This window comes from Bos mutus, chromosome 24, assembly GCF_027580195.1.
Source record: "Bos mutus isolate GX-2022 chromosome 24, NWIPB_WYAK_1.1, whole genome shotgun sequence".
Lineage (NCBI taxonomy): Eukaryota > Metazoa > Chordata > Mammalia > Artiodactyla > Bovidae > Bos > Bos mutus.
Window position 1 is genome coordinate 32,872,882 of NC_091640.1, and position 25,969 is coordinate 32,898,850.

Consider the following 25,969-nt stretch of genomic DNA (forward strand, 5'->3'; position numbering starts at 1 on the left):
CCAAGCCAGGCTTCAGCAATATGTGAACCATGAACTTCCAGATGTTCAAGCTGGTTTTAGAAAAGGCAGAGGAACCAGAGATCAAATTGCCAACATCCACTGGATCATGGAAAAAGCACAAGAGTTCCAGAAAAACATCTATTTCTGCTTTATTGACTATGCCAAAGCCTTTGACTGTGGATCACAATAAACTGTGGAAAATTCTGGAAGAGATGGGAATACCAGAACACCTGACCTGCCTCTTGAGAAATCTGTATGCAGGTCAGGAAGCAACAGTTAGAACTGGACATGGAACAACAGACTGGTTCCAATCGGGAAAGGAGTTCGTCAAGGCTGTATATTGTCACCCTGTTTATTTAACTTATATGCAGAGCACATCATGAGAAACACTGGACTGGAAGAAACACAAGCTGGAATCAAGATTGCCGGGAGAAATCTCAATAACCTCAGGTATGCAGATGACACCACCCTTATGGCAGAAAGTGAAGAGGAACTAAAAAGCCTCTTGATGAAAGTGAAAGTGGAGAGTGAAAAAGTTGGCTTAAAGCTCAACATTCAGAAAATGAAGATCATGGCATCCGGTCCCATCACTTCATGGGAAATAGATGGGGAAACAGGGGAAACAGTGTCAGACTTTGTTTTTCTGGGCTCCAAAATCACTGCAGATGGTGATTGCAGCAATGAAATTAAAAGACGCTTACGCCTTGGAAGGAAAGTTATGACCAACCTAGATAGCATATTCAAAAGCAGAGACATTACTTTGCCAACAAATGTTCGTCTAGTCAAGGCTATGGTTTTTCCTGTGGTCATGTATGGATGTGAGAGTTGGACTGTGAAGAAGGCTGAGCGCCGAAGAATTGATGCTTTTGAACTGTGGTGTTAGAGAAGACTCTTGAGAGTCCCTTGGACTGCAAGGAGATCCAACCAGTCCATTCTGAAGGAGATCAGCCCTGGGATTTCTTTGGAAGGAATGATGCTAAAGCTGAAACTCCAGTACTTTGGCCACCTCATGCGAAGAGTTGACTCATTGGAAAAGACTCTGATGCTGGGAGGGATTGGGGGCAGGAGGAGAAGGGGACGACAGAGGATGAGATGGCTGGATGGCATCACTGACTCGATGGACGTGAGTCTGAGTGAACTGCGGGAGTTGGTGATGGACAGGGAGGCCTGGCGTGCTGCAATTCATGGGGTCGCAAAGAGTCGGACAGGACTGAGCGACTGATCTGATCTGATCTGATGATGTATATACTATTCTAATTTTCCTAAAATGTACAGTTAAAATAATACCCACTTTCCAAGGTTATCAGGACTTGTAGGATCCAGAGAGGAGTCTCTCGGGGGTGTCAGGTGAGGGTGCTGTCAGCTTCCTATACCTTTACTTTGCTCGGCCTCCCTGACTCTCTCAGAAACATTCGTCCTTTTGAACTAAGTGCTCCCCTCTTCACGTTAGTTCCCTTTCCTTATTGTTTATTTATTTGGCCATGCGGGGTCTTAGTTGTGGCATGCAGGATCTTTTAGTTGTGGCAGGTGGGATCCAGTTTCCTGACCAGGGATGGAACTCAAGCCCCCTGCATTGGGAGCTCAGAGTCCTAGCCATTGGATCACCAGGAAAGTCCCAGTTTCCTTTCCTTTATAGCTCCAAATGACAATTTTAAAGAAGAGCTGCCTGGAGAGAGATGCTTTAGTCCCATGTCAACTTAGTTCTGAGCTGAAAACACTGAGGAAGTAAGAATGTGGAGAAGCAAGAATGGTGGTGAGGTGACCTGAATCCTATGATAAACCCTCCCCAAACCCCTCTGAACTCTGGGCCTTTAGAGGGGCACGGGGAGAGGAGCATAGAAGGGGGTTAGAAACTGAGTTGCTTGATAAAAAGCCCATAAGAATGTCCGAAATACCACTCACTCTCAGCTGAAAGCATCTACCCTGAAATCATCTGAAAGCATCTTCCTCAGTCCTGCAAATTTGAGGCATCTACCTATCAGATTTCCTTGTTTTACTGTGAATAAATGAGTGAATGAATGAATCCATATCCACCCTCACAGCATGTGCTTTCCAAGGTCCATGTGACAGCAAACTGTGCATGAACTAGCTGCTCAGCTGTGCTAGGTGCAGGGGCGCCAAGATAGACTGGTACCCTGATTCGGGGGTAGACAGAACCCTGTGAGTAGACATCTTCATACAGTGTGGGGAATACGATGACAAAGGTGTTGGCAGCATGCCCTAATACCAAGAGGAGCCTCAGGGAGGCGATGAGGCCTGTGTGGAGGACAGAAGGAGAAGAGCAAGCTGGGTGGGGAAGGGAGGAAGGGCGCACTGGGCACGGGGGCCGGTGTGCACAGGACCTCAGTCTTGCAGGAGATCAGTGGTGTGGATGGACAACCTGAAGCAGCTGGTGTTCCCGAGGGTGAAGTGCAAGGGGGCAGGATATGGCTGGAGAGGCAGCAGCACAGATCAAGGGGCCCTGAGGCTGTCTGAGGAGTGTGAACGTCTGGGTGTGAGCCTCAGGGGACCCCCGAGTCAGCTGTGAGTTTCAGATAAATCATCCTGGAGGCAGGGGGAGACAGGCTCCAGCAGCAGGGAATAAAAATGAGGAAAACCAGTGTGGTGGTCCAGTAGCTGGGACTTCGAACTCCCTATGCAGGGGGCCTGGGTTCGATTCCTGATCAGGGAACTAGAATCCACATGCTGAAACTAAGAGTTTGATGCCTCATCTAAGAGCTGGGGCAGTCAAATAAATAAATTAAAATAAATAAATATAAAATGGGCTTCCTTGGTGGTACCAATGCAGGAGACACAAGAGACGTTTAGATCCTTGAATCGGGAAGATTCCCTGAAGCAGGAAGTGGCAACACACTCCAGTAATCTTGCCTGGGAAATCCCATGGACAGAGGAGCCTGGCTATGGGGTTGCAAAGAGTCAGACACAACTGAGCAATCACATGTGTTAAGCATAAAAAATAAAGTAAGAAAACTGAAAAGTAGAATTCCCTTAAAAATAAATAAAAAGGAGGAAAACTGAAGAACGAGGATGAGAAGAGAGAGGAGGGAAGGAACTGGAAACAAAGGGGAGCTGACAGGTGATGGATAGCAAAGGCAGAGGAAGGGAGAGAAAGCGGCCAGGAGAAGGCGGAACAGCAGGGCCTCGGCGGAGAGAAGGGAGCCGGTCATCAGAGCTCCATCCGGCCAACGGCACCCACAGGACACGTCACTGGCTTCGGCTGCCTCCCCGCTGGACACATGCAGCTTTACTGCCAGGGGGTGGGCTGATTTCTTTTTACCCTTCGAAGCTTATACTTGAAATGACAGGGAGAGATGCACATGTGTGAAGGTCCCAGACTTCAAAATTGACTTTGGACCTCGGGAAGCGGAGGCCTATGTAAAGAACCGTCCCGTCTGCCAGCGAAAAGGGCTGGGTCTCCTTGTTTCTGTTTTCTGAGGATGGGGCTGCATGCGCGGCTCCCGGGCAAGGGCCATGTTGGAGTGCAGGGCCAGCACCCACGGCCTGCCGCTGAGCTGCACCCGTGTGTGTGTGTGCTCATGTGTGCACATGTACATGTGTGTACACACGCACACCCCCCACCAGACAGCAAGCCTCCTGAGAGTAGGGATTATGTCCGATGGTTCTAACCCCAGCACTTAGCTTAGTCCTTCCCATAAGAGCAAATACTCAGCAAGGGTTCCCTGAATGAATCAGTTCTAGAGGGCACGTGGCCGTCAAGGACAGGGGAAGACAGAGCTGCAAACAAAAGTGAAAAAGAGAATCTTGTTGTTTGATTGAAACACGAACTATGACTCTCACTAGTGATTCCTTCACTGGGTGGATGGACTACAGAGAAAACTCCCTTTGTTCTCTGGCAGCATTTATAAAGTGGCCTCGCAATGACTCAACGGCAAGATAAGTATTTTTAATGACAGTGTCTACCTGTGTTACACACATCACACAGTATGAAATACAAACTATTACATGAGATACCAAAGAGCTGAAAAATAATACTGCCTGACATCTCTTACACTTTCGGAACTTATAAGGCTAAAATCCTACAGAATATTCTGTCATGCTCTTTACAACAATTTCCTGTCCTGGCCTGTTCTGTCTTGCCGGGGAAATAGCTCCTCAGGACACGCTGAATGGGCATAAAACAGTCTAGGAACTCAAAGAGCTGAAACACACTCTAGGTGCCTCGAACAATGCAGAGGAAGCCCTCGCCAGGACAATGCATTTCTGAACCACTCCAAAGAAGTGGGGGCTCTGTATTCAGGCACCAATGTGGCCTCCTTGCCTTGGAACTGTCCATCTTCCTTCTAACTGGGGAGGCCGTGGCTACTGGAGGGGGGACCTCTGATGATAGGGAGGAAGATAGCAGAATAAAAACTGTTTTGCTTCAGGATGCATGAGAAAAATCTCCTGAGAACCTAGTTTTGTGTGAGAGAATTTTCTAAAACATACCCAAAGAAGATAGTTTTCTGGTGGCTAAGTCATAAACCACTGGGACTCCCCTTGCCTGTCTTCCCCTATAAACGCACTGCCTTGGCAGCCATGCAGGTTAGTGTTTGATGGATGGAGAGTGTGCCTTCAGCCTTTGACAGCATCTCCTTCTCCTCTGATCAATTTTTTAAGCCACTGCTCATCTGACAGCAATGAGGTCTCCTCTCTGCAACCTCCTGCCCCACCTCAGCTCAGCTCAGTTCAGTTCAGTTGTTCAGTCGTGTCCAACTCTTTGCAACCCCATGAATTGCAGCACGCCAGGCCTCCCTGTCCATCACCAACTCCCGGAATTCACTCAAACTCACGTCCTTCGAGTCGGTGATGCCATCCAGCCATCTCATCCTCTGTCATCCCCTTCTCCTCCTGCCCCCAATCCCTCCCAGCATCAGAGTCTTTTCCAATGAGTCAGCTCTTCACATGAAGTGGCCAAAGTATTGGAGTTTCAGCTTCAGCATCAGTCCTTCCAAAGAACACCCAAGACTGATCTCCTTTAGAATGGACTGGTTAGATCTCCTTGCAGTCCAAGGGACTCTCAAGAGTCTTCTCCAACACCACAGTTCAAAACCATCAATTCTTCGGCGCTCAGCTTTCTTCACAGTCCAACTGTCACATCCATACATGACCACTGGAAAAACCATAGCCTTGACTAGACGAACCTTTGTTGGCAAAGTAATGTCTCTGCTTTTGAATATGCTATCTAGGTTGGTCATAAGTTTCCTTCCAAGGAGTAAGCGTCTTTTAATTTCATGACTGCAATCACCATCTGCAGTGATTTTTTAGCCCCCCAAAATAAAGTCTGACACTGTTTCCACTGCAACAAAATTGAGGTCCAAAGGCGTAGCTCTGGTTTACTATATCCTGGCAAGAGTTAGGGCTTCCCAGGTGGCTCAGGGGTAAAGAATCTGCCTGCAATGCAGAAATTGCAGGAGACGTGGGTTTCACCCCTGGGTTGGAAAGATGGAGGAGGGCATGGCAAGGATGTCACGCCAGTATCCTTACCTGGAGATTCCCATAGACAGAGAAGCCTAGTGGGTTATAGTCCACAGGTTCGCAAAGAGTCGGACACGACTGAAGCCACTTAGCACACACGCATGGCAAGAGTTAAACCCCAGCATCTACCAATTATTATCATCTAGTGAGATTCAGAAGCTAAGGTGTAATTTAATTGCTCAGACAGAACGTTCTCTGACGGCGCATGTTAAAATGGAGGGAAAGGGGACTTCCCTGGCAGTCAAGTGGTTAAGACTTCGCCTTCTAATGCAGGGAGTGAGGGTTCTAGTTGCGGAGCTAGGATCCCACATGCCTTACAGCCAAAAAAACCAAAACATAAAACAGAAGCAAAACTGTAACAAGTTCAATAAAGACTTTAAAAATGGTACACAGGAAAAGAAATCTTTAGGAAAAAAAATGGAGGGAAAAGTGAGTGTAAAGTAATTCAGCCTGGTTACCTGGTGCTGCACGTGCCCCTGCCCCACCCCATCCCCTGCTCACATAATCACCTCTATTTAGGGTTTGGTAGAGGTGACGTCTGATGTCTGAGGCCTAGTGGAGGGGGACGGGGAATACACAGATCATTTGTTAGTAACATTCCAGCATCAGTTTACTCACAATGCATATTCCCGAGCCATCCTGGCAGCGATTGGAATGCCCGTTACAGTTGCAGGGAACACACCATCCGGTGTATAAGCCTTTGTTCTCACGATAGTATCCAGGGCTGCATCCCTGTTTTGCAAACAAATCATTTAGTCAATACAAAGAAAGAAATTTATTATCCAAGGCAGGTGACCATCCTGACCGTCCAGCATTGACCTTTCTATCTTCCCTACTTTGGTCAGTGTGTGAACTTCTACTTTCCAATGCAAGCCAGGTTCACTTGCTTTTTCCATCAGGTTTTCTGTTGTTTTCACATCTTGGTGGATGTGAAAGTAGCTGGTGGAGTTTGTGGTGGAATGGGAGATGTGTGGTGGGGAAATCAGAGCAAAGGGGGTGTGGGGGGTGGACTGTGGAAGTTGGGTGCCTCTCCTTCTCAAGCCAATCGTTTTGAGGGCCAGTGGAGGCACGGAAGGCTGAAAAAGCAAAGAGGATCAGGACCTCAGTCTGCCAGGGGGGAGGACCTCTGAGCAAATCCCTTCAAGTTCTCTTTGGGTAGCCACTCCAAGTGTGGATTTGGGCTCGTGGGGGAGCTGGATGGGAGGAGGGGAAAGGTGGGATCACCACTGGGATTTAATCAATAATGGCAGGTCTGGTGGTACCCATTCACTGCTACTCACCAGACTACAGGTGACTGGGAACCCTGGGGAAAGGAAACAGCTTGCATTCTTGTACAGAACCTGATAGGGATGTTTGGTTCCTACTGAACACAAAGACCCAGCTTAAGGCAATTTCCGTGAGTGTGGTCTCCTCTTATTCAACATTGCTTTGATTAACCCTATCTCCTCTATATTGCCTTTTTGCAGTGTAATGCTGCAAGTTATTATTTTTCATGTGGATGAGAAGAATTATGATGATGATGATGAGAAGAAGCTCACACACTCCCCAGAGCTGAATATTCCAGTTGCTGCTAGAAATTCCTTCTAAAGCTAGACAAATGATGCCAAATCATACACAATAACAATATATAATTTCCAATACAATTTTCCCTTCAGCTATTAGGAACCATGTCGAGGCAAAAGAATGCACTACAACAACTTAGATTACTGAATGGGCTTGTCTAAGGGAATCCAAACATGAAAGGAATGTTCTCGAGCTGAAAGCACAACTGAGAGATACGTTTGAACTTAATTCAGCCAGTGGTGGTATGATCGTATCTGCAAAAAATCTCTACTAAGAAGGCATAAGGGCCTTATAATTATCACCATATACCCCATTACATGATTATAAAATTATCTGATTTAATAAAGAACAAATTATCTAAATAATAAATATATATGGTTTATTTATGACAACATGCCCAGTAAAAGCTTTAATTAAATATTCTTTGGTGGGTGAGGATGGTCTATCCTGATTAAAGGTAAATCACCCATCTTAATTTGCTTTTGCTTAGAAATAGAAAAACACTCCACCAGAACTATGTATCATGTGACTCTCAGAACATTTGTCAGTTATGGGAATATAATTATTTTCTCACCTCTGTAAAGCACACAAACCCTACATTTAACATACGATTCTGTTCAACTATTCAGGCTGTATTGAAGACTTGTTCTAAATGAAAACGAATGTGTCCCAACATGTTACTTCAGTAAAGAGACTTTGCAACTAATAATTTTTTAAGTCACAATTTTTCAGGATAACTTTTCCAATAAACTTTTGTAGTACAAATGATAAAATGATGTCTCTATCAAGTTTCCTGGATCACTTTAGCAGCCATAGCGTTTATTTCTCTGTGAATATACAGGTACTATCCAGGAAATTTAAATACAGTGAAAGCAGAATTTATGAATGTTTAATGCCCGGCTAATTGAAGCACATCTGTTAGGTATTACACAAAATTGATCTCATCAATTTTCTTAATCTTAAATAGGGATTCCACTGATGCTCAGAGTTTACTTTATGGGCAATTTTTCTCCCAAGCAGAACCTGGAAACCTACAGGCATCCAGACTCTTATCCTAAGCCTTGGGTTCGTCTAGAAAGGGCACAAAGTTTCCTAGACATGAACATCCCACAGGCATTCAAACTCTAGCTGCCTCGGCATTTCCAGGTGGGCTGATGTTTATAGGGTTTGTGGTTAACAGCCCAGGAGAGAGATCTGTCAGGCACCGAAATGAACACTGCCAGTCAGCAGATGGGGGAGCCATCGGCCCCTCCCCCAGCCCACCCACTTCTCACTCATCACCCTGCCTTGAAATCTCAGGGAGCTGGGAACCCTTCCCCACCCAAAGCAAAACGTAAAAGGGCCGTTACCTGGCTGGGCTTAAGCTCCACATAACTTGCTTGCTGTTGGTTTTGACCCGGAGATGGAGGAAGTACTACCCTTTGCTGCTGTGAACTGTACCCCAGACACTGCCCCAGGGCTGCCCCAAAGATCCAGAGCCATCCTGCACTCCGGGCAGACCACCTCACTGCCGGGGGCATCGTAGTCCCTGGGCGTCCTGCTGGCTGCGCGCAGACCTCTGCCTCTTCCTCTTATACCTGCCCTTCCTGCTCGCTGCCCAGGCCGGGCTGACTCAGGTAGAAGGCAGGCTGTCTGCGGCAGGAGGCCCCACCTGTAAACTTCACCTGTGAGTCAGCCTGGGAGAGCGCGCACATAACAGTCCCGCAGGGAAGCGCGCCACTCTGTAATTCCTGCCAGGTGGGGCAGGCATCACCTTCTACCCACCTCACCCCTGAGACGGCACTCGAAGCTGTAAATCACAGGCTGAGTCATGAGCCTAGAACACGCCCTGGGCAGGAGGGTGGTGAGCCAGAGGTCCCTCTCTTTCCCTTGGGCTAGGAATTTCACTTAATCGGGCTACAAAAGACAGAGAAGGCAGGGGGACAAAGAAAGGAGCCACCTGTGGACTAAAAGTTACCTGGCAGGAATCCTGAGAAAACTACAGCGAGTATATTATATTTTAGCCTGCAAAATAGGTCACATTTTAATCTGCAAAAATATTATACCTTCAGGTTAAAAAAAGAACCGATGGGCAGATCACCTTTAGGGTTTTCTGCAATCCAGGGGTCGGGAGGGGAAGTTAAGGAGGTTGCTAACTGCATATCCGACAGGCGTCTGGAATTCTCAAGATGACAATGTTTGCTATTTCCTATTCATTGTACTACCTACTGTGCTTTCTTTCCCTCTCTTTGGGAAAAGGAAATATTTGCAGCTTGAGATATGAAATAGTTTCATGTTACAGCACACAGAGGACAGTCAAGTTGACTGGGCCTCCACTGAGGATCTGCTGTGAGCTGGAAGCTTGGATTGAAACTTCCCCTGAAGAATCAGGACGTTTTCTGGACTATAACTCCATAGGGGGATGGGTGCTGGAAAGAGGCCCTGGATTAAGGAAAGGCAGGAGGACCCTGGGTCAGCTCCCGGGAAGGCAGTGGCTCACATATTGGGATGTGCACAGTTACTTCCTTCCTGCCTCCCAGAAAGTCCAGATTTCTGAAACCCCCAGGATCCACTGAGCTCCTAATGCTTTCTGATGGGTTTTGAGACAAGTGATTTTTTTTTTTTTCATTTTTAATACCTGCAGGTGGTCCAGGTAAGATAACACGCTAGACCCCCAGCAGAAACTTGTTTGATGGTCAGAGGGCTCCAGGCCATCCAAGAGGGCTGGACAGCAGACAGGCGCACCAGCCCCAAGAGCCCTCCAGGGCATTCGATGGTTGAGGGGCAGCTCCTACCTGACATGAGTCACCTGTGTAGTCAGGGGGGCAGGCACACATCTCTACGCTCTGTGCTCGACGTCCACTTCCTGTTTCCGAGGCCTCCTCCAGCCCCACCCCGCTCAGGGTGAGCCGCTGCGTCTCGGTGAAGTAGAGGCCCCGGAGGTGCACACCTTGCAGTCTAGACAGCACGGTCATCAGCTCCTCCCGGGACACGGGGGCCTGGCTGCTGGCATGTCTGAAGTTTCCCTACACGTGAAAGCAGAGAGGCGAACTCAGTCCCAGGGACCGCAAGACAGCCAACCAGAAGGAACCCAACAAAAGACACTGAAAATGCATCAGGAGTAGAGAACAAACTTACGGTTAGCAAGGAGGGAAGGTGGGATAGACTGGGAGACTGGGACTAACATACACGCATACTGCTGTTCACTCACTCAGTCGTGTCCGACTTTGCGACCCCATGGACTGTAGTACGCCAGGCTTCCCTAGTTTACTGTGTATAAACTACACAGATTATAGTATGTAGTTTATACATAGTAAACTGTTCCTAGTGCCCTAGTTTATTATGTATAAACTCAACATTACTATGTATAACTAGATAACTAGTGAGAACCTACTGCATAACACAGGGAGCTCTACTCAACGCTCTGCATGCATGCGTGCTAAGTCACTTGAGTCTGACTCTTTGTGACCCTATGACTGTAGCCCACCAGGCTCCTCTGTCCATGGGGACTGTCCAGGCAAGAATACTGGAGTGGGTTGCCATGCCCTCCTCCAGGGGATCTTCCTGATCCAGGGATCGAACCTGGGTCTCCTGCATTGCAGGTGGATTCTTTACCACTGGCCCACTGAAGAGACTCTATGGTGACCTAAATGGGAAGGAAATCTGAAAAAGAAGGGATATATGTATACATATAGCTGATTCACTTTGCCACACAACAGAAACTAACCCAACCTTGTAAAGCAACTATTTTTTGTGGTTGTTTAGTCACTAAGTTATGTCTGACTCTTTTGTGACCCCATGGACTATAGCCTGCCAGGCTCCTCTGTCCATGGGATTTCCCAGGCAAGAATATGGGAGGGGGTTGCCATTTCCTTCTCCAGGGGATCTTCCTGAGCCAGGGATTGAACCAGCATCTCCCACATTGGCAGGTGGATTCTTTACCACTGAGCCACCTGGGATACCCAATAAAAATTAATAAAAATGTATGCATCAGGGAAAATACTAAAATGAGATAGGTAAGTGGGCACATAGATTTACATTCAGAAGTCACATATCCTGGATTGTTCCCAAGAAGGAAGAGAGCCATGAGAAAGAGGGGGAAAATGAAGGCAGAAAATTAAAAGCAATAAAATGAAATCAGATTTCTCAGTGTTCAGCTTATTGCAAAATGCACTTTTGCTTGTAAAAGCATAAAGGGAGTGAAAAAGAGTAGAGAGGCATATGGAAACGGAGTAAGTCGCACAGCTCAGATCATTCATTAAACATTCATAATTGTGACAAAGTCCAATCTTTTCTTGCACACACACATTCATGTTATTTTATTTTTATGATGGTGAAAAACATGTAACATAAGATTTACCATCTTAATCATTTTTAACAGTATGGTGAAGTGAAGTGAAAGTGTTAGTTGCTCAGTCTGTCCGACTCTATGCGATCCCATGGTCTGTAGCCTACCAGGCTCCTCTGTCCATGGAATTCTCCAGGCAAAAACATCAGAGCGGGAGGCCAGTCCCTTCTGCAGGGGATCTTGCTAATCCATGGACTGAACCCCAGTCTCCCGCATTACAGGCAGATTCTTTACCTCCTGAGCCCATGGAAGCCTAGTGTACGGCAGTGTTAACTATATTGTGTTAATGTGATTGTGCAACAGATCTCTAGAACTTGATCATCCTGCAAACCTGAAACTCAGCACCTATTAAGCAATAACTGCCATTTCCTCCTCCCCTAGCCCCTGGCAACTACCATTCTCCTTTCTGTTTCTATGAATTTGAGGACTTTAAATACCTTGTAAGTGGAATCACACAGTAGTTATCTCTTCATGACTTGCTTATTTCACTTGGTGGAATGCGTTCAAATTTCATTCACGTTCTAGCATATGACAGAACTTTCTTCTTTTTTAAGGCTGAATAACATTCCAGTGTGTATGTGGCACAGTTTCCTTATCCCGTCGGCAGTCGATAGACACTGAACTTGCTTCCACCTTTTGGCTACTGTGAACAGTGTCGCACTGAACATGACTGTGCAAATATCTCCAGAACCCTATTTCCAACTATTTGGAATATAGAGCTGACCCTTGAACAATGCAGGTATTAGGGGTGACAACCCTCTGGGAGTCAAAAACCTGTGAAAATCTTCCCAGTCCACTCTCCACATCTGTGGCTTCAAATGCATCGATTTGACCAACCACAGATGATGTAGTACTGTAGTATTTAGTGGCAAAAGATTCAGGCTTTTTTTTTTTTTTTTCTGGAATAGATGCTTTTCAGATGACTGCTAGCCTTTGGTTAACTGTCAAGACTTCTAAACTAGTTGACTTTGACCATGTTTGCCAGTTTTCTCATTGCTTTTGTGGAGGAAAAATTGGGAGAGGTTCTTCACCATTTTTGCTGGCATAACCTCTCTCATATAAACAGAATCGCATAATATGTGAACTTTTGTGTCTTGCTTCTTTCCTTCAGCATAATATTTCGGGGCTTCATCCACTGTGGAAGTTACCAGTACTTTTTGTTCTATTTATTGCTCAATGGTATTCCACCATATGGATGGACCAGTACAGAAATGTTACAGCATGTCCACAAGTTTAAGGTACTTGAAAAAGTATCCCCTTGAGGATATATTTAACAATTCTCACTGCACATATTTAAATGTTTTTATTTGTTTCTCTGGCTGCCTGTGCCACATTTTCTTTGTGGCACTCAGATCTTCCATCTTCATTTCCTCATGTGGGACGTTTTAAAGTTGCACCTTCTGAACTCTTAACTGCAGCATGTGGGATCTAGCTCCCTGACCAGGGATTGAACCTGGGTCCCCCCACATTGGGAGCTTGAAGTCTTAGCCAGTACACCACAGGGGAAATCCCTGGACAAATTTAATAATATAATTGGAACATTGTTTAAAGGAATAGTTGTAAATAAGTAGGTATAATACAATGTTCTACAATTTGATAGGGCTTCCCAGGTGGCGCTAGAGGTAAAGAACCCACCTGCCAACGAAGGAGATGTAAGAGATGTGGGTTCAATCTCTGGGTTAGGAAGATCCCCTGGAGGAGGGCATGGCAACCCACTCCAGGATTCTTGCCTGGAGAATCCCATGCACAGAAGAGCCTGCCAGGTTACAGTCCATAGGGTCGGACAAAGAGTCGGACATGACTGAAAGGACTTAGCATGCACACACACATAATTTGATAAGCTCTCCTTTATTTAGCTATATTATTCTTATTTCTTATTCTTATGATTATACAGTGGAAGTGAGAAATAGATTTAAGGGCCTAGATCTGATAGAGTGTCTGATGAACTATGGAATGAGGTTCGTGACATTGTACAGGAGACAGGGATCAAGACCATCCCCATGGAAAAGAAATGCAAAAAAGCAAAATGGCTGTCTGGGGAGGCCTTACAAATAGCTGTGAAAAGAAGAGAAGCGAAAAGCAAAGGAGAAAAGGAAACATATAAGCATCTGAATGCAGAGTTCCAAAGAATAGCAAGAAGAGATAAGAAAGCCTTCTTCAGTGATCAATGCAAAGAAATAGAGGAAAATAACAGAATGGGAAAGACCAGGGATCTCTTCAAGAAAATCAGAGATACCAAAGGAACATTTCATGCAAAGATGGGCTCGATAAAGGACAGAAATGGTATGGACCTAACAGAAGCAGAAGATATTAAGAAGAGATGGCAAGAATACACAGAAGAACTGTACAAAAAAGATCTTCACAACCCAGATAATCATGATGGTGTGATCACTGACCTAGAGCCAGACATCCTGGAATGTGAAGTCAAGTGGGCCTTAGAAAGCATCACTACGAACAAAGCTAGTGGAGGTGATGGAATTCCAGTTGAGCTATTCCAAATCCTGAAAGATGATGCTGTGAAAGTGTTGCACTCAATATGCCAGCAAATTTGGAAAACTCAGCAGTGGCCACAGGACTGGAAAAGGTCAGTTTTCATTCCAGTCCCAAAGAAAGGCAATGCAAAAGAATGCTCAAACTACCGCACAATTGCACTCATCTCACACGCTAGTCAAGTAATGCTCAAAATTCTCCAAGCCAGGCTTCAGCAATATGTGAACTGTGAACTTCCTGATGTTCAAGCTGGTTTTAGAAAAGGCAGAGGAACCAGAGATCAAATTGCCAACATCCGCTGGATCATGGAAAAAGCACTAGAGTTCCAGAAAAACATCTATTTCTGCTTTATTGATTATGCCAAAACCTTTGACTGTGTGGATCACAATAAACTGTGGAAAATTCTGAAAGAGATGGGAATACCAGACCACCTGATCTGCCTCTTGAGAAATTTGTATGCAGGTCAGGAAGCAACAGTTAGAACTGGACATGGAACAACAGACTGGTTCCAAATAGGAAAAGGAGTTCATCAAGACTGTATATTGTCACCCTGTTTATTTAACTTATATGCAGAGTACATCATGAGAAACGCTGGACTGGAAGAAACACAAGCTGGAATCAAGATTGCCGGGAGAAATCTCAATAACCTCAGGTATGCAGATGACACCACCGTTCTGGCAGAAAGTGAAGAGGAACTCAAAAGCCTCTTGATGAAAGTGAAAGTGGAGAGTGAAAAAGTTGGCTTAAAACTCAACATTCAGAAAACGAAGATCATGGCATCCGGTCCCACCACTTCATGGGAAATAGATGGGGAAACAGTGGAAACAGTGTCAGACTTTATTTTTCTGGGCTCCAAAATCACTACAGATGGTGACTGCAGCCATGAAATTAAAAGATGCTTACTCCTTAGAAGGAAAGTTATGACCAACCTAGATAGCATATTCAAAAGCAGAGACATTACTTTGCCAACAAAGGTCTGTCTAGTCAAGGCTATGGTTTTTCCTGTGGTCATGTATAGATGTGAGAGTTGGACTGTGAAGAAGGCTGAGTGCCGAAGAATTGATGCTTTTGAACTGTGGTGTTGGAGAAGACTCTTGAGAGTCCCTTGGACTGCAAAGAGATCCAACCAGTCCATTCTGAAGGAGATCAGCCCTGGGATTTCTTTGGAAGGAATGATGCTAAAGCTGAAACTCCAGTACTTTGGCCACCTCATGCGAAGAGTTGACTCATTGGAAAAGACTCTGATGCTGGGAGGGATTGGGGGCAGGAGGAGAAGGGGACGACAGAGGATGAAATGGCTGGATGGCATCACTGACTCGATGGACGTGAGTCTGGGTGAACTCCGGGAGTTGGTGATGGACAGGGAGGCCTGGCGTGCTGCGATTCATGGGGTCGCAAAGAGTCAGACAGGACTGAGCGATTGATCTGATCTGATCTGATTCTTATTTCTTTTGGTGTTAGATGTGCTTGTAACTTTTCCATTTATTCACCCCAAGCACATTTGTTGGAAAGTCACCAGGTTCCAGGCACTGAGGGAATCCTGAGGACAAATGGGAGCTATATCGGAGCATGACAGACTCATGGAATTTATACATTAAGGATACTTAACTGTAAAACGGGAGACAGAATGGTCTCCTGTTTCCGTGCCATAAAGATAGTGCAAACAAAGCCCTGTGAGGTTGGAGCTCTGTATACTTTATATAATTTCTAATTTATATATCAAATTATATTTACATAAATATAATTAATATTTTGAATTCATAAAATAAGTAAAAAGAAAAACCAACTCTTAAAAGCTCATCAAGAGCCATTTCAGGGACCTCCCTGGTGGTCCAGTTAAGCTGCAGAGCTTCCACTGCAAGGGGTGCAGGTTCGATTCCTGGTCAGGGAACTAAGATCCCACATGCTTTGCAGCGTGGCCAAAAAAATAAAAAAAGACAAAAGAAAGAACCACTTCACATTCACTTTTCCCTTACCTCCACCATCTGCACTCGCCCATGATGCAGCCGGTCTGGCCGGGGGTGGTTTGGCTCATGGTAGATGATGGACATGTGCTGACCCTGTGGAAGACAAATATGAATGTGTTGGTAGCTTGGCCATCATGTTTCAAAGTTTATGGCTGATTTGAGAACAAATGTCTATGGATCTGCTTTACATGAAATGACTGATTCTAAAAAGTAACTGCGAAATGAACTGACAAGCAAAAGGATTAGTAACACGGAAATGGAATAATAAGACCTAATAGAGTTCATTTTCCCAAATAGGAAACCTTTGTTTCCTAAACTTTCACAAAGGAAAGTTCCTTTGACTAAAAGTGGCTTAGAAAGATGGAAACAATTTTTAAAAATCAATAAACATGCTTTGCAGATAACATGAGGGACCAGTTCCCCTACTGTCTAGGACCAGACAGGGAGCAAGAAAGTGCTTTGGTGGGTGGGTTAGTGGGGAGGGGAAGGAGGGCAGAAGGCTGGCAGGCTGGCTGTGGGCTGTGCAGGTGGCATGGACAGGGTGCTGTGGGGCTGGCACGTGCAGCAGGGCTCACCCCACAGCCCAAGACCCTGCAGGCACCAGCCCCATCACTCAACCTCTGCACGCCGGTCCCCATTACAGAGGCTCTTGAGGGCACAATGGGACAGTCAGCACCCACCACCAGCACCCTCACCCCACACCCACACAGAGGAGGCTCAGCTCTTCCGCTGGGGCACCAAACCCCTAAAGGTTTCATTCATCAGAGCTGGCCTTTCAGAAAGAAGAGCATTATCTGCAATCACTCATTGAAAACCTTAATCTAAGAAACATGCCCAATAAGCTTTTAATTTCAGTGGTTTGGAACAAAGCAGCAGAGTATATGCTTTATGAGCCTAAATTACTTTCCAAGTTTGAAGATAAATTAAGAAGAAATTTTGGTCCTCACTTCTCCATGAGCTCCAACAGTTTGCATAATAACAGAGGCAGTAAAATATAGGCATACTAATGGCCTGAATTTGAGATGCTCTGTAAAAAAATAATGAAGCTGATCTACAGCATGTCATAATAGTGTTTTTATCGTGGAACTATTTTTCCTTGGACTTTAAAGTCCTGGGTGCTTCATTTTCAAGATGTTTTGCAAAGGAAGGTTCCTTTGAGTTTTTAAAACAACAGTTCAATACATTTGGGTGCCAGCAGAAACAGAACACAGCACAGCCGTGCCTGAACACAAAAAGCTACCAGAATGCGAGGCCGTCAGCTGGCATGAGACATGTGGGGTTTTCCAGGCATCACTTACACAAAATACTCAAAGAAGTCCTTCAGGAAGCTGGGATTGCAACACATTAATTACAGCACATGAACCAGAAACACAGTCAAGACCAGGCGATGGCACCCCATCCCATGTTCAAGGTTCTGTACGTTGTAGGGATTCAAAGCAGGATGGTATATCACCCCTGCCCTCCAGGAAATTGCTAGATTGTAGTTCTGGACTGGGTGCCCAGCACATAGCATGCGGGTGTCACTTCTCAAAAAACCAAAAGGGCTCCCCAGTATCTCGCTCGTGTTTGTGCTCAGTCGCTTAGTCACAACTCTTTGACAGGCTCCTCTGTTCATGGAATTCTCCAGGCAAGAATAGTGGAGTGGGTCACCACTTCCTCCTCCAAGGGATCTTCCCGACACAGAAATGGAACCTGGGTCTCCTGCATTGGAGGCAGATTCTATACCACTGAGCCACCAGAGAAGCCCATCTCCCCTTAGATTACACTTTTTCTTTTTGACAACAGGGACCACCTGTCCTTCATGAGCCCGGCAATGTAACTTTGCAAAAAGGGAAGTCTCAAAACCATTTGTGCAATGAAATTGAATGACAGATACATAAAATAAGTTTACGATGAGGCAATGATTGTGAGAAGCCAGGAGGGAGATGGTTAAGTTCTTGGGAGGGAAGAAAAGAGAAACGACTCGGGGTTGGGATGGTCAAGCACCCAGGATCTGGAAGAGGTGCTAGATGCTCTCAACTTCCCTTTGAGTTTCTACAAAATACTGGAAACGACTTAATCCAGACTTCTGCTTAGGCCACTTATCAAGATGTCCTAGGACTTACTTGCCTGGTAGCTCAGTGGTGAGGAGTCCGCCTGCCAATGCAGGAGACATGGGTTCAAACCCTGATCCAGGAAGACCCCACATGCTGCAGAACTACTAGGCCTGTGAGCCACTAGAGCCGGGGAGCTGCAACTGCAGAGCCCACATGCCCCCGAGCCTGCGCTCAGCAAGAAGAGAAGCCCCTGAATCACAAGCAAGAGTAGCCCCCGCTCGACTCAACTAGACAAAAGCCCGAGCAGCAGCGAAGGTCCAGCGCAGCCAAGAAATATGTAAATAAAGTTATTTTTTAAGAAGTGATGTCCTAAAACCAGAATGGCACCAGCTGCAACTGCCACTTCCTGTCACTTGGCTTGTGCTCTGATACCTACAATGAGCTGCACATCCGGCTTCTTTTCCAGAGGAACCATGTCAGCAGGTAGTCCAAACGACTTGATCTGGTAAGTGAGGTAGCCACCATAAGAGGAAACCTAAAATTGAAATAACAGCATTAATAGCACAAGCATTGCAACACACCATGGCCACATCAGTTTGTCTATGAAGTACACTGGCACAGAGCTCTGGGAAGATACACTATCAGCCCCTTAACAGCAGTCATTTCTACAGAGTGGAATTGAAGATGGTATTTTAGCTCTCTACTTTATACCATTTTATATTGATTAAAATGTTTAATGTGAAGATGATTGAGTTTTACAAGCAAGAGGATACTTCCCTTAAAAAGAAAAATAATAGTCACACAGAAACAAATAAGATCCTTTTATTCTAGATGGCTACTAAACCACAGTTATTCTAAGAAATCTAGGCCACTGCTTTTCTATTTAGCTGAGAGAACTGGTTAATATCTATCAGCTACAAGATGAACTTCCAAAAATAAACTAAAAAACACTTCCCCTGAGCACAGATGGTGACTGTTTCCTAAGTGATTCTGCATTCTCTTGGGCGCATGAACCATGTCCATCTGTGTGTGTGTGTGTGCTACGTCACTTCACACAAGTCCGAGTCTTTGCGACCCTGTGGACTGTGGCCCACCATGTTCCTCTGTCCATGGAATCCTCCAGGCAAGAACACTGGAGTGGGTTGCCATATCCTCTGCTAGGGGATCTTCCAACCCAGCGATTGAACTCATGTCTACGGTAGCTCCTGTACCGAGGGCAGATTCATTACCGCTGACCCACTGGGGAAGCCCATGTCCGACCGTACCGCCAGGTATATGGACCGCCTCTCAGTGCTGCATTAGCAGCATGATGGTAACAGAGATGAGGAAGTGAATGATCAGGGTTTTCTGGACAGCATCTTTCTGAACAGACTTTACATCTGGTCCTGACATCTCTCCCCATTAAAGTAAAAACTGATAAAGAAGGAATGAGTGACTGAGGGATGAAAATCAGAGGCAACGTCACCTCAGGGCAGGTAGACAAAGTACCTTACTGAGATGCAAATAAACTGGAGCAGGGACGTGGGGCAGCCCTTAGACTCCCAGTCCACTGAAGTTCTTCCCTAGAACCTACAGCCTACACAGCTTCACCTAGTTATGACCAAAGAGTCTGGAAGTACTCAAGATAACATCTTGAATTCTCTTTTGAGAGTAAGGATTGCTTTTTTGATGGGCTGACATCATTTGTTTTTCACTTTTTATTTTATATTGGAGTACAGGTGATCAAAACGTTGTGTTAGTTTCAGCTGTACAGCAAAGTGATTAAGTTATATATATACATCCATCTATTCTTTTCAAATTCTCTTCCCATTTAGGTTGCTACATAATATTGAGGAGAGTTCCCTATGCTATACAGGAGGTCCTTGTTGCTTATCTATTGATATTTTAAATACAGAAGTTGGAACACATCAATTGAAAACTCCTGATCTATCCCTCTCCCCAGCCCCTTCCCTCTACTCATAACCCTGAGTTCATTCTCTAAGCCTGAGTCTGCTTCTGTTTTCTAAGTCCATTTGCATCATCTTTTTAGATTCTGCATATAAGCAATATTATATGATATTTGTCGGTCTCTGTCTGACTTATTTCACTCCATACAACAATTTCAAGGTCCTTCTGTGGCATTATTTCATTCTTTTGAATGGCTGAGTGATATTCCGTTGTATATATGCACCACATCTTCTTTATCCATTCACCTGTCAATGGACATTGAGGTTGCTTCCACTGTCTTGGCTATTGTAAACAGTAATTAATGAATATTGGGGTGTGTGTATCTTTTGAGATCATGTTTTTCTCTGGAAAAACATGCCCAGGAGTGAGACTGCAAGGTCATATGGTAACTTTATTTTTACAGTTTTTAAAGGAATTTAAGGTTTTAAAAATAGGTCTACATATTCTTTCATACTCCTGTCTTCTAGAGGTGGAGCTTAATTCTCCTCCCAGAGTATAGGCTGGGCTTAGTGACTGTGTTCTAGAGAACAGAATATAGCAGAAACTAGAGTGTGTCTTTTCTGAAATTAGGTTACAAAAATATTGTTTCTTCTCTCATTTGCTTTGGTGGAAGCCAACTGTAGTATCATGAGGACCCTCACACATCTATGGAGGGCCTCACATGAACAGGAACTGAAGCCACCACCAACAGCCAGCCAAGGACAGAGGCCGGCTGACAGCCACACCAGCGAGCGTGGACATGGGTCCTCCAGGCCCAAATGACTGCAGCCCAGGCTGACGTCTTGACCACAACCTCATGAGAGACCCTGAGCCACCGTGATCCATGGAAACTAGCCAAGATAACAATGGTCTGCTGCTTTAAGCTGCAAAGTCTGTGGGTCGTCCATTACCCAGGACGAGATGACCAGTAAGTACAGGGCTCGCCCTGTGGATGTGAAGAGGCATGTCACGAGAGGGAGAAGCGGGATTATGTGAGAAGAGCAATGTTCCCCACACTCAGCGGTCAGCACTCACAGCCCTTCAACCCAAAGACAGCGTCAGAGGGCTCAGGCTGAGAAGACCCGAGTATCTAGTCATTCTAGATGTGAAAGCATGGCATCATCTGGCCGGGGCTCTGTGAAATCTCTCTCTTCTCCAAAGCTCTATCCTGGGCCCCCAGGAGCATGTGTCCCCAGAGGATGTTTCTATGGGGGGCTCATACTTCTGTCCTTATAAATGAGTGTAGGTGGCCTGATCCTGGAATGCTAATTTATGCAACAAAGGAAAAGCAACTTGTTTATAAGCTTCCTGAGGAGCATCTAACCACGTCACTCACTATTTCCCAATTTATTCCTCTCCCCCGCACCCTGTCCCCTTTGGTAACGATAAGCTTGTGTTCTACATCTGTGACATATACACACTACAGCATATAAAATATGTAACAATAAGGACCTACTGTAGAGCACAGGGAACTCTACTCGATACTCTGTAATGACCTATATGTGAAAGAATCCAAAAAAGAGTGGATAGCAGATTTACTTTGCTGGACAGCAGAAACTAACACAACATTGTAAATCAACTGTACCCCAATAATTTTTTTTTTAAAAAGAAAGAATTTATTCATAACCACACATGACTCTATTAATGAAAGCTGTGCTGTCGCTGGTTCCTGGGCTTCTTTTAATAAGCTCATGAGTCACTTTGCAGCTTTTGTGTTCCTGACAAGGGGCCTTTCTTCTGCTTTAAAACAAAGAATTCTCAGCACTGGCATTTAAAAGCATACATGTGCCATTCGCAGCAGGTATTATTTAAATGGGTTATTTCCATGGAGGAAAATTCTTTGGCATTAAGCGAAAACCAAGAACAACCTGATGCGTTATTCCTTTGCTGGTGAGCAATGCGTGTGGGGCCCCTGAGATACGGACACCTTCAGTCCCTCCATCATCTGCATTTGTGATTAACCCATGCGAGCTCAGTCACTCAGTTGTGTCCGACCCTTTGAGATCCTATGGACTGTAGCCCGCCAGGCTCCTCTGCCAATGAGGTTCTCTAAGCAAGAATAATGGAGAGGGTTGCTCTTTCCTCCTCCAGGAGATCTTCCTGACCCAGGGATAGAACCCAAGTCTCCTGAGTCTCCTGTATTGGCAAGAGGATTCTTTACCACTGAGCCATGTGGGAAGCCCGTGATTAACCTAAGGTCTCCAATTTTAGTAATCTGAACTTCTGGAACTTTCCTTCCCAACATCTGGTTAATGATGCCCAGGTAGTGATGGAGGAAGTCCAGCAAGGGCACGGGAGAACAGCAGGATGTGGTTACCTTGTCCCCCAGGTAGGAAGGCGGGGCGACCCAGGACGCGCTATGGACCGTGGCGGGCAGTTCCTGGAGGTCGGCCACCACACTGCTGCTGCCGGGGTTGAAGGAGACGGGGATGTCCACTCCGTCTGCTGTCTGCAGGCGCCAGCCCATCATGTCCACAAGCTGAAACACAGAGGCAAGGCATGGAACCACGTGCCCGTGGCTCCTCTGGTGATGGCTGAATCTTGAAGAGCAGAAAGAGCTGCGGGGCAGCCACCTTGCTGCAAAGGCCTCCCTCGGGTGTCTCCTCGTCTCTGATTCCCGCTCAGCCCCCAACTGACCCATTGAGACTAGGAATTCTCAAAGGATAGTGGCCATATGTACGTGGGATTTATCCTTTAGCCCTGCGCACATCCTGACATTTAGTAGGTGTCCAATAACTGTTCGAATAATATGCAAATAAGGGTGTGGATCATAACTAGGATTGTGGGCGCATTTTAATGGTGAGCTCCTCAGAGAGAAAATGTGATGCGAAGTACAGTGGCCTGCTGTCGTTGTTTTTCTCTAAATGGAGCATCAGAATTAAATACTCCCCTGATCACAAAGGAAGCCAGGAGTTAAATTATGAGGGGAAGAAAAAGAAGGAGCTGACAAGGCATAGATGTGGAATAATGCTTCGGGGGTCCCCTGGGGATAAGAAGAGGAGCCTTTAGGGTGGATTTACAAAATAACTTTCTCCCCCCACTACAAGCTTGTGCTCCTTTCAGGAGGCAAGCAGTAAAACAGATACAAAAATCTTTCTTTGAACATTTGTTGGACATAATGCATGACTCACTCCACAGGGTCACAAAACAGTCGGACACAACTTAGCGACTAAACAACAACAACAAATACACGACTCACACAAGTAAGCAAGCATGGGATCATGGAGGCAACACAAGTTTTAGCTTTCTGGAGTTGATTTTAAGAGTGACCAAAGACAAGATGTGGTAAAACAGGTGAGAAGGAAAGTAAAACAGGAAGATAAGCAGATAAGAAGTAAGGGAGGAGAACAAGCAACTCTAATGAGTGTTTATTGAGCAACTACTACATTTCAGATCCTGCTCACGGCGCTGGGATTCTATCAAGGAGGTTACACGCAAGTGGTGAAAGAAGAGAGATAATAAGCATTAGAACTGTGATGCACGCTATGAAGTCCACAGAGAAAGGCGAGGTCACAGAGTCAGCGAGTGGTGACGGGAGGCTTCTCCGAGCACTGGGACACATGAGCAGAGACCTGATGAGGGGTGTGAGCTGAGGGACATGAGGACATCTGGGGACAGAACGCTGCAGGCTAACGACAGTGAGCATAGGGCTTAACATTCTAACCCAGCAGGATGCAAAACCTCCATGACTCTTCACTTCTCATGCCAGTGCATTACTTTCTCATTTTTTTCTTTTATGCGTGCTCATGCTCAGTCATGTCCGACTCTTTGCGACCCCACAGACTGCAGCCCACTGGGCTCATCTGTCCATGGAACTCTCCAGGCAAGAATACTGGAGTGGGTTGCCACTTCCTACTCCAGGGGATCTTCCCAACCCAGGAACTGAACTCACGTCTCCTGTTCTGCAGGCAGATTCTTTACCATGGTGCCACCTGGGAACCCCTCACTTCCTCATTTAGAAGTGCTAAAGAAAAACAGAAGGACTCTGATGCCCTACGTACCTTAGCCCTTCTCTTATGTGTGCTGTGACAGTGATGACTGGCTCCGAAACAAAAGCAGCTGGTACAACCCTTGGGATTCGCTGGGTCCAGGTAGAATGACCCTTCCCGACACATGTTGCATTCTGTGCCTTGCACGTTTTCCTATCAAAGAAAACCACGAGAGAAGAGATAATTCCTTCTGAAGGGTCTCTGACTGAAGAGAGCTACACGCACAAATTAAGTACCAACATAAGACAATGGGACATGGATGGTAATAAAACATTCAAAGTTATATGACTGTTCAACTGTTCTACCACATTAACTATTTAAAGTTTATACCGGAAGAGAGGATTTCCTAAATTTCATCAGATACCCTTTAGCATCTTGAAGGTAGAAAAACAGCACCAAAAAGTTCACAATGTGGGGGAGACCGGTTCATCCCACTTATAACCACTTTAGAGCATCTGCTGGGATTGGGGAGTCCATCTGTCATTGGCAGAACACCGTGGAGCAGAGATGATGAACCTGGGGTCCACGGGACAGGAATAGGCTTCAGGGAAACCCATGAACCTCTTCAAATTATAGACAAAAGTTTGTGCCGATTTTTCTGGAGACCATTTGTGTCATCAGATTCTTAAGGAGGTCTGTAGACCCTCCAAAGGACAAGAGCAGTGAAGCTGGGATGGCTTCTAACTGTTTCTACCCAATGAGCTCAGTTCAGTCACTTAGTTGTGTCTGACTCCTTGTGACCCCATGGACTGCAGCATGCCAGGCTTCCCTGTCCATCACCAACTGCCGAAGCCTGCTCAAATTCATTTCCATTGAGTCGGTGATGCCATCTAACCATCTCATCCTCTGTCATCCCCTTCTCCTGCCTTCAATCTTTCCCAGCATCATTGATCATGGGTCAGTCTCATTTCCCACAGATTTTTATACAATGACTCAGCATGAAGACCCTCCACTCTAGCCGGTGGCCCATATCCCCAGCATTGCACATTCCATCTTACCTTGCAGAGACATGCCCCGGTGCCTGGGTCACAGACTCCCGGCTCGGTCCCATCTCTGTTGCAGTGGCAGGGGAGGCACTCAGGAAAGCGGTAGAAGCCGGGAGCGCACCGGTCACACTGCCGCCCTGTGATCCTGGGCCTGCATCTGTGCTCAAGGAGAGGAAGCAAAAGTCTTCAGCACCTTTGTACACACAGTTCTAAAGCCGACCTGCACTGCCGCAGAGAAGTTGCTTGTCAGAAGCCAGTTCAGGGACTTTCCCGGCGGTCTAGTGGTTAAAACTTCACCTTCCAATGCAGGAGATTCGGGTTCGATCCCCGGTTGGGGAACTAAGATCCCACATGCCACAAAGCAACTAAGCCTGCTCACCACAACTACTGAGCCACAACTAGGGAGCCTGTGCACTGCAAGGAAAGATCCCGCATGACGCAATGAAGATCCTGTGTGCTGCAACTGAGACCCAACGCACATAAATAAATAAATATATATATATTTTTAAAGCCAGTTAAGTAGACCCAGAGCCTGCCCACAGGTGCCAGTGTCCAAGCAGAATGGGGAAAAGCAGATACAAGGCACTCACACAAAGCAGCTCCAAGTGACCATCATCCTAATGGAAAATGGGTCAAAAGATACACACTTTCAGTTATAAAGTAACCAAGTCCTGGGATGTCATGTACAGCACAGCAACTATAGTTAATGATGCCATATTGCACTTCTGCAAGTTGCTAAGAGAGTAAATCTTAAAAATTCTAATCACAAGAAAAAAATTTGTAAGTATTTACGCTCATGGGTGATAACTACATTTACTATGGTGACCATTTCACAATAGACACAAGTATCGAATCACTATGTTTACATTTGAAACTAACTAATATAAGGTTACATGCCAGTTATACCTTAACTGAAAACAAAAAGCAGTGAGCATTACGGATGATGACTTGGGCCAGGCTTGGTACTAGGCTCGGGGGTGAAGAAAGGACAGACTCCCTGGGCCTGAGAGCTCCCAGGGTGAATGTTAGGTGGGAATGTGAATATACACATGGGGTCTACACAGAGGTCAGAAGGCCTGCACAGACCCAGCCTCCCTGGGGGAAGGTGATGCCTGAGCTGAGTGTAAAAGGACAAGTGTCCTGGGGTAGAAGGTGGGGCAGGGATTCCAGAGAGCAAGAATGGGGGACATGGCCCAGCGTGTGCAGAGAA

At 45.8% G+C, this 25,969-nt stretch overlaps 1 protein-coding gene across 1 annotated transcript in view; it reads right to left on the reverse strand.

Annotated features, from left to right (window-relative positions):
- Nucleotides 1-25,969, reverse strand: part of LAMA3 (laminin subunit alpha 3) — a 259,483-nt gene that overhangs the window by 75,553 nt on the left and 157,961 nt on the right. Inside the window, 7 exon segments of the mRNA XM_014479149.2 lie at nt 6,094-6,207; nt 9,813-10,043; nt 15,832-15,915; nt 18,295-18,393; nt 22,102-22,263; nt 23,786-23,926; nt 24,772-24,916. Coding sequence (XP_014334635.2) covers nt 6,094-6,207; nt 9,813-10,043; nt 15,832-15,915; nt 18,295-18,393; nt 22,102-22,263; nt 23,786-23,926; nt 24,772-24,916 — 976 coding nt within the window.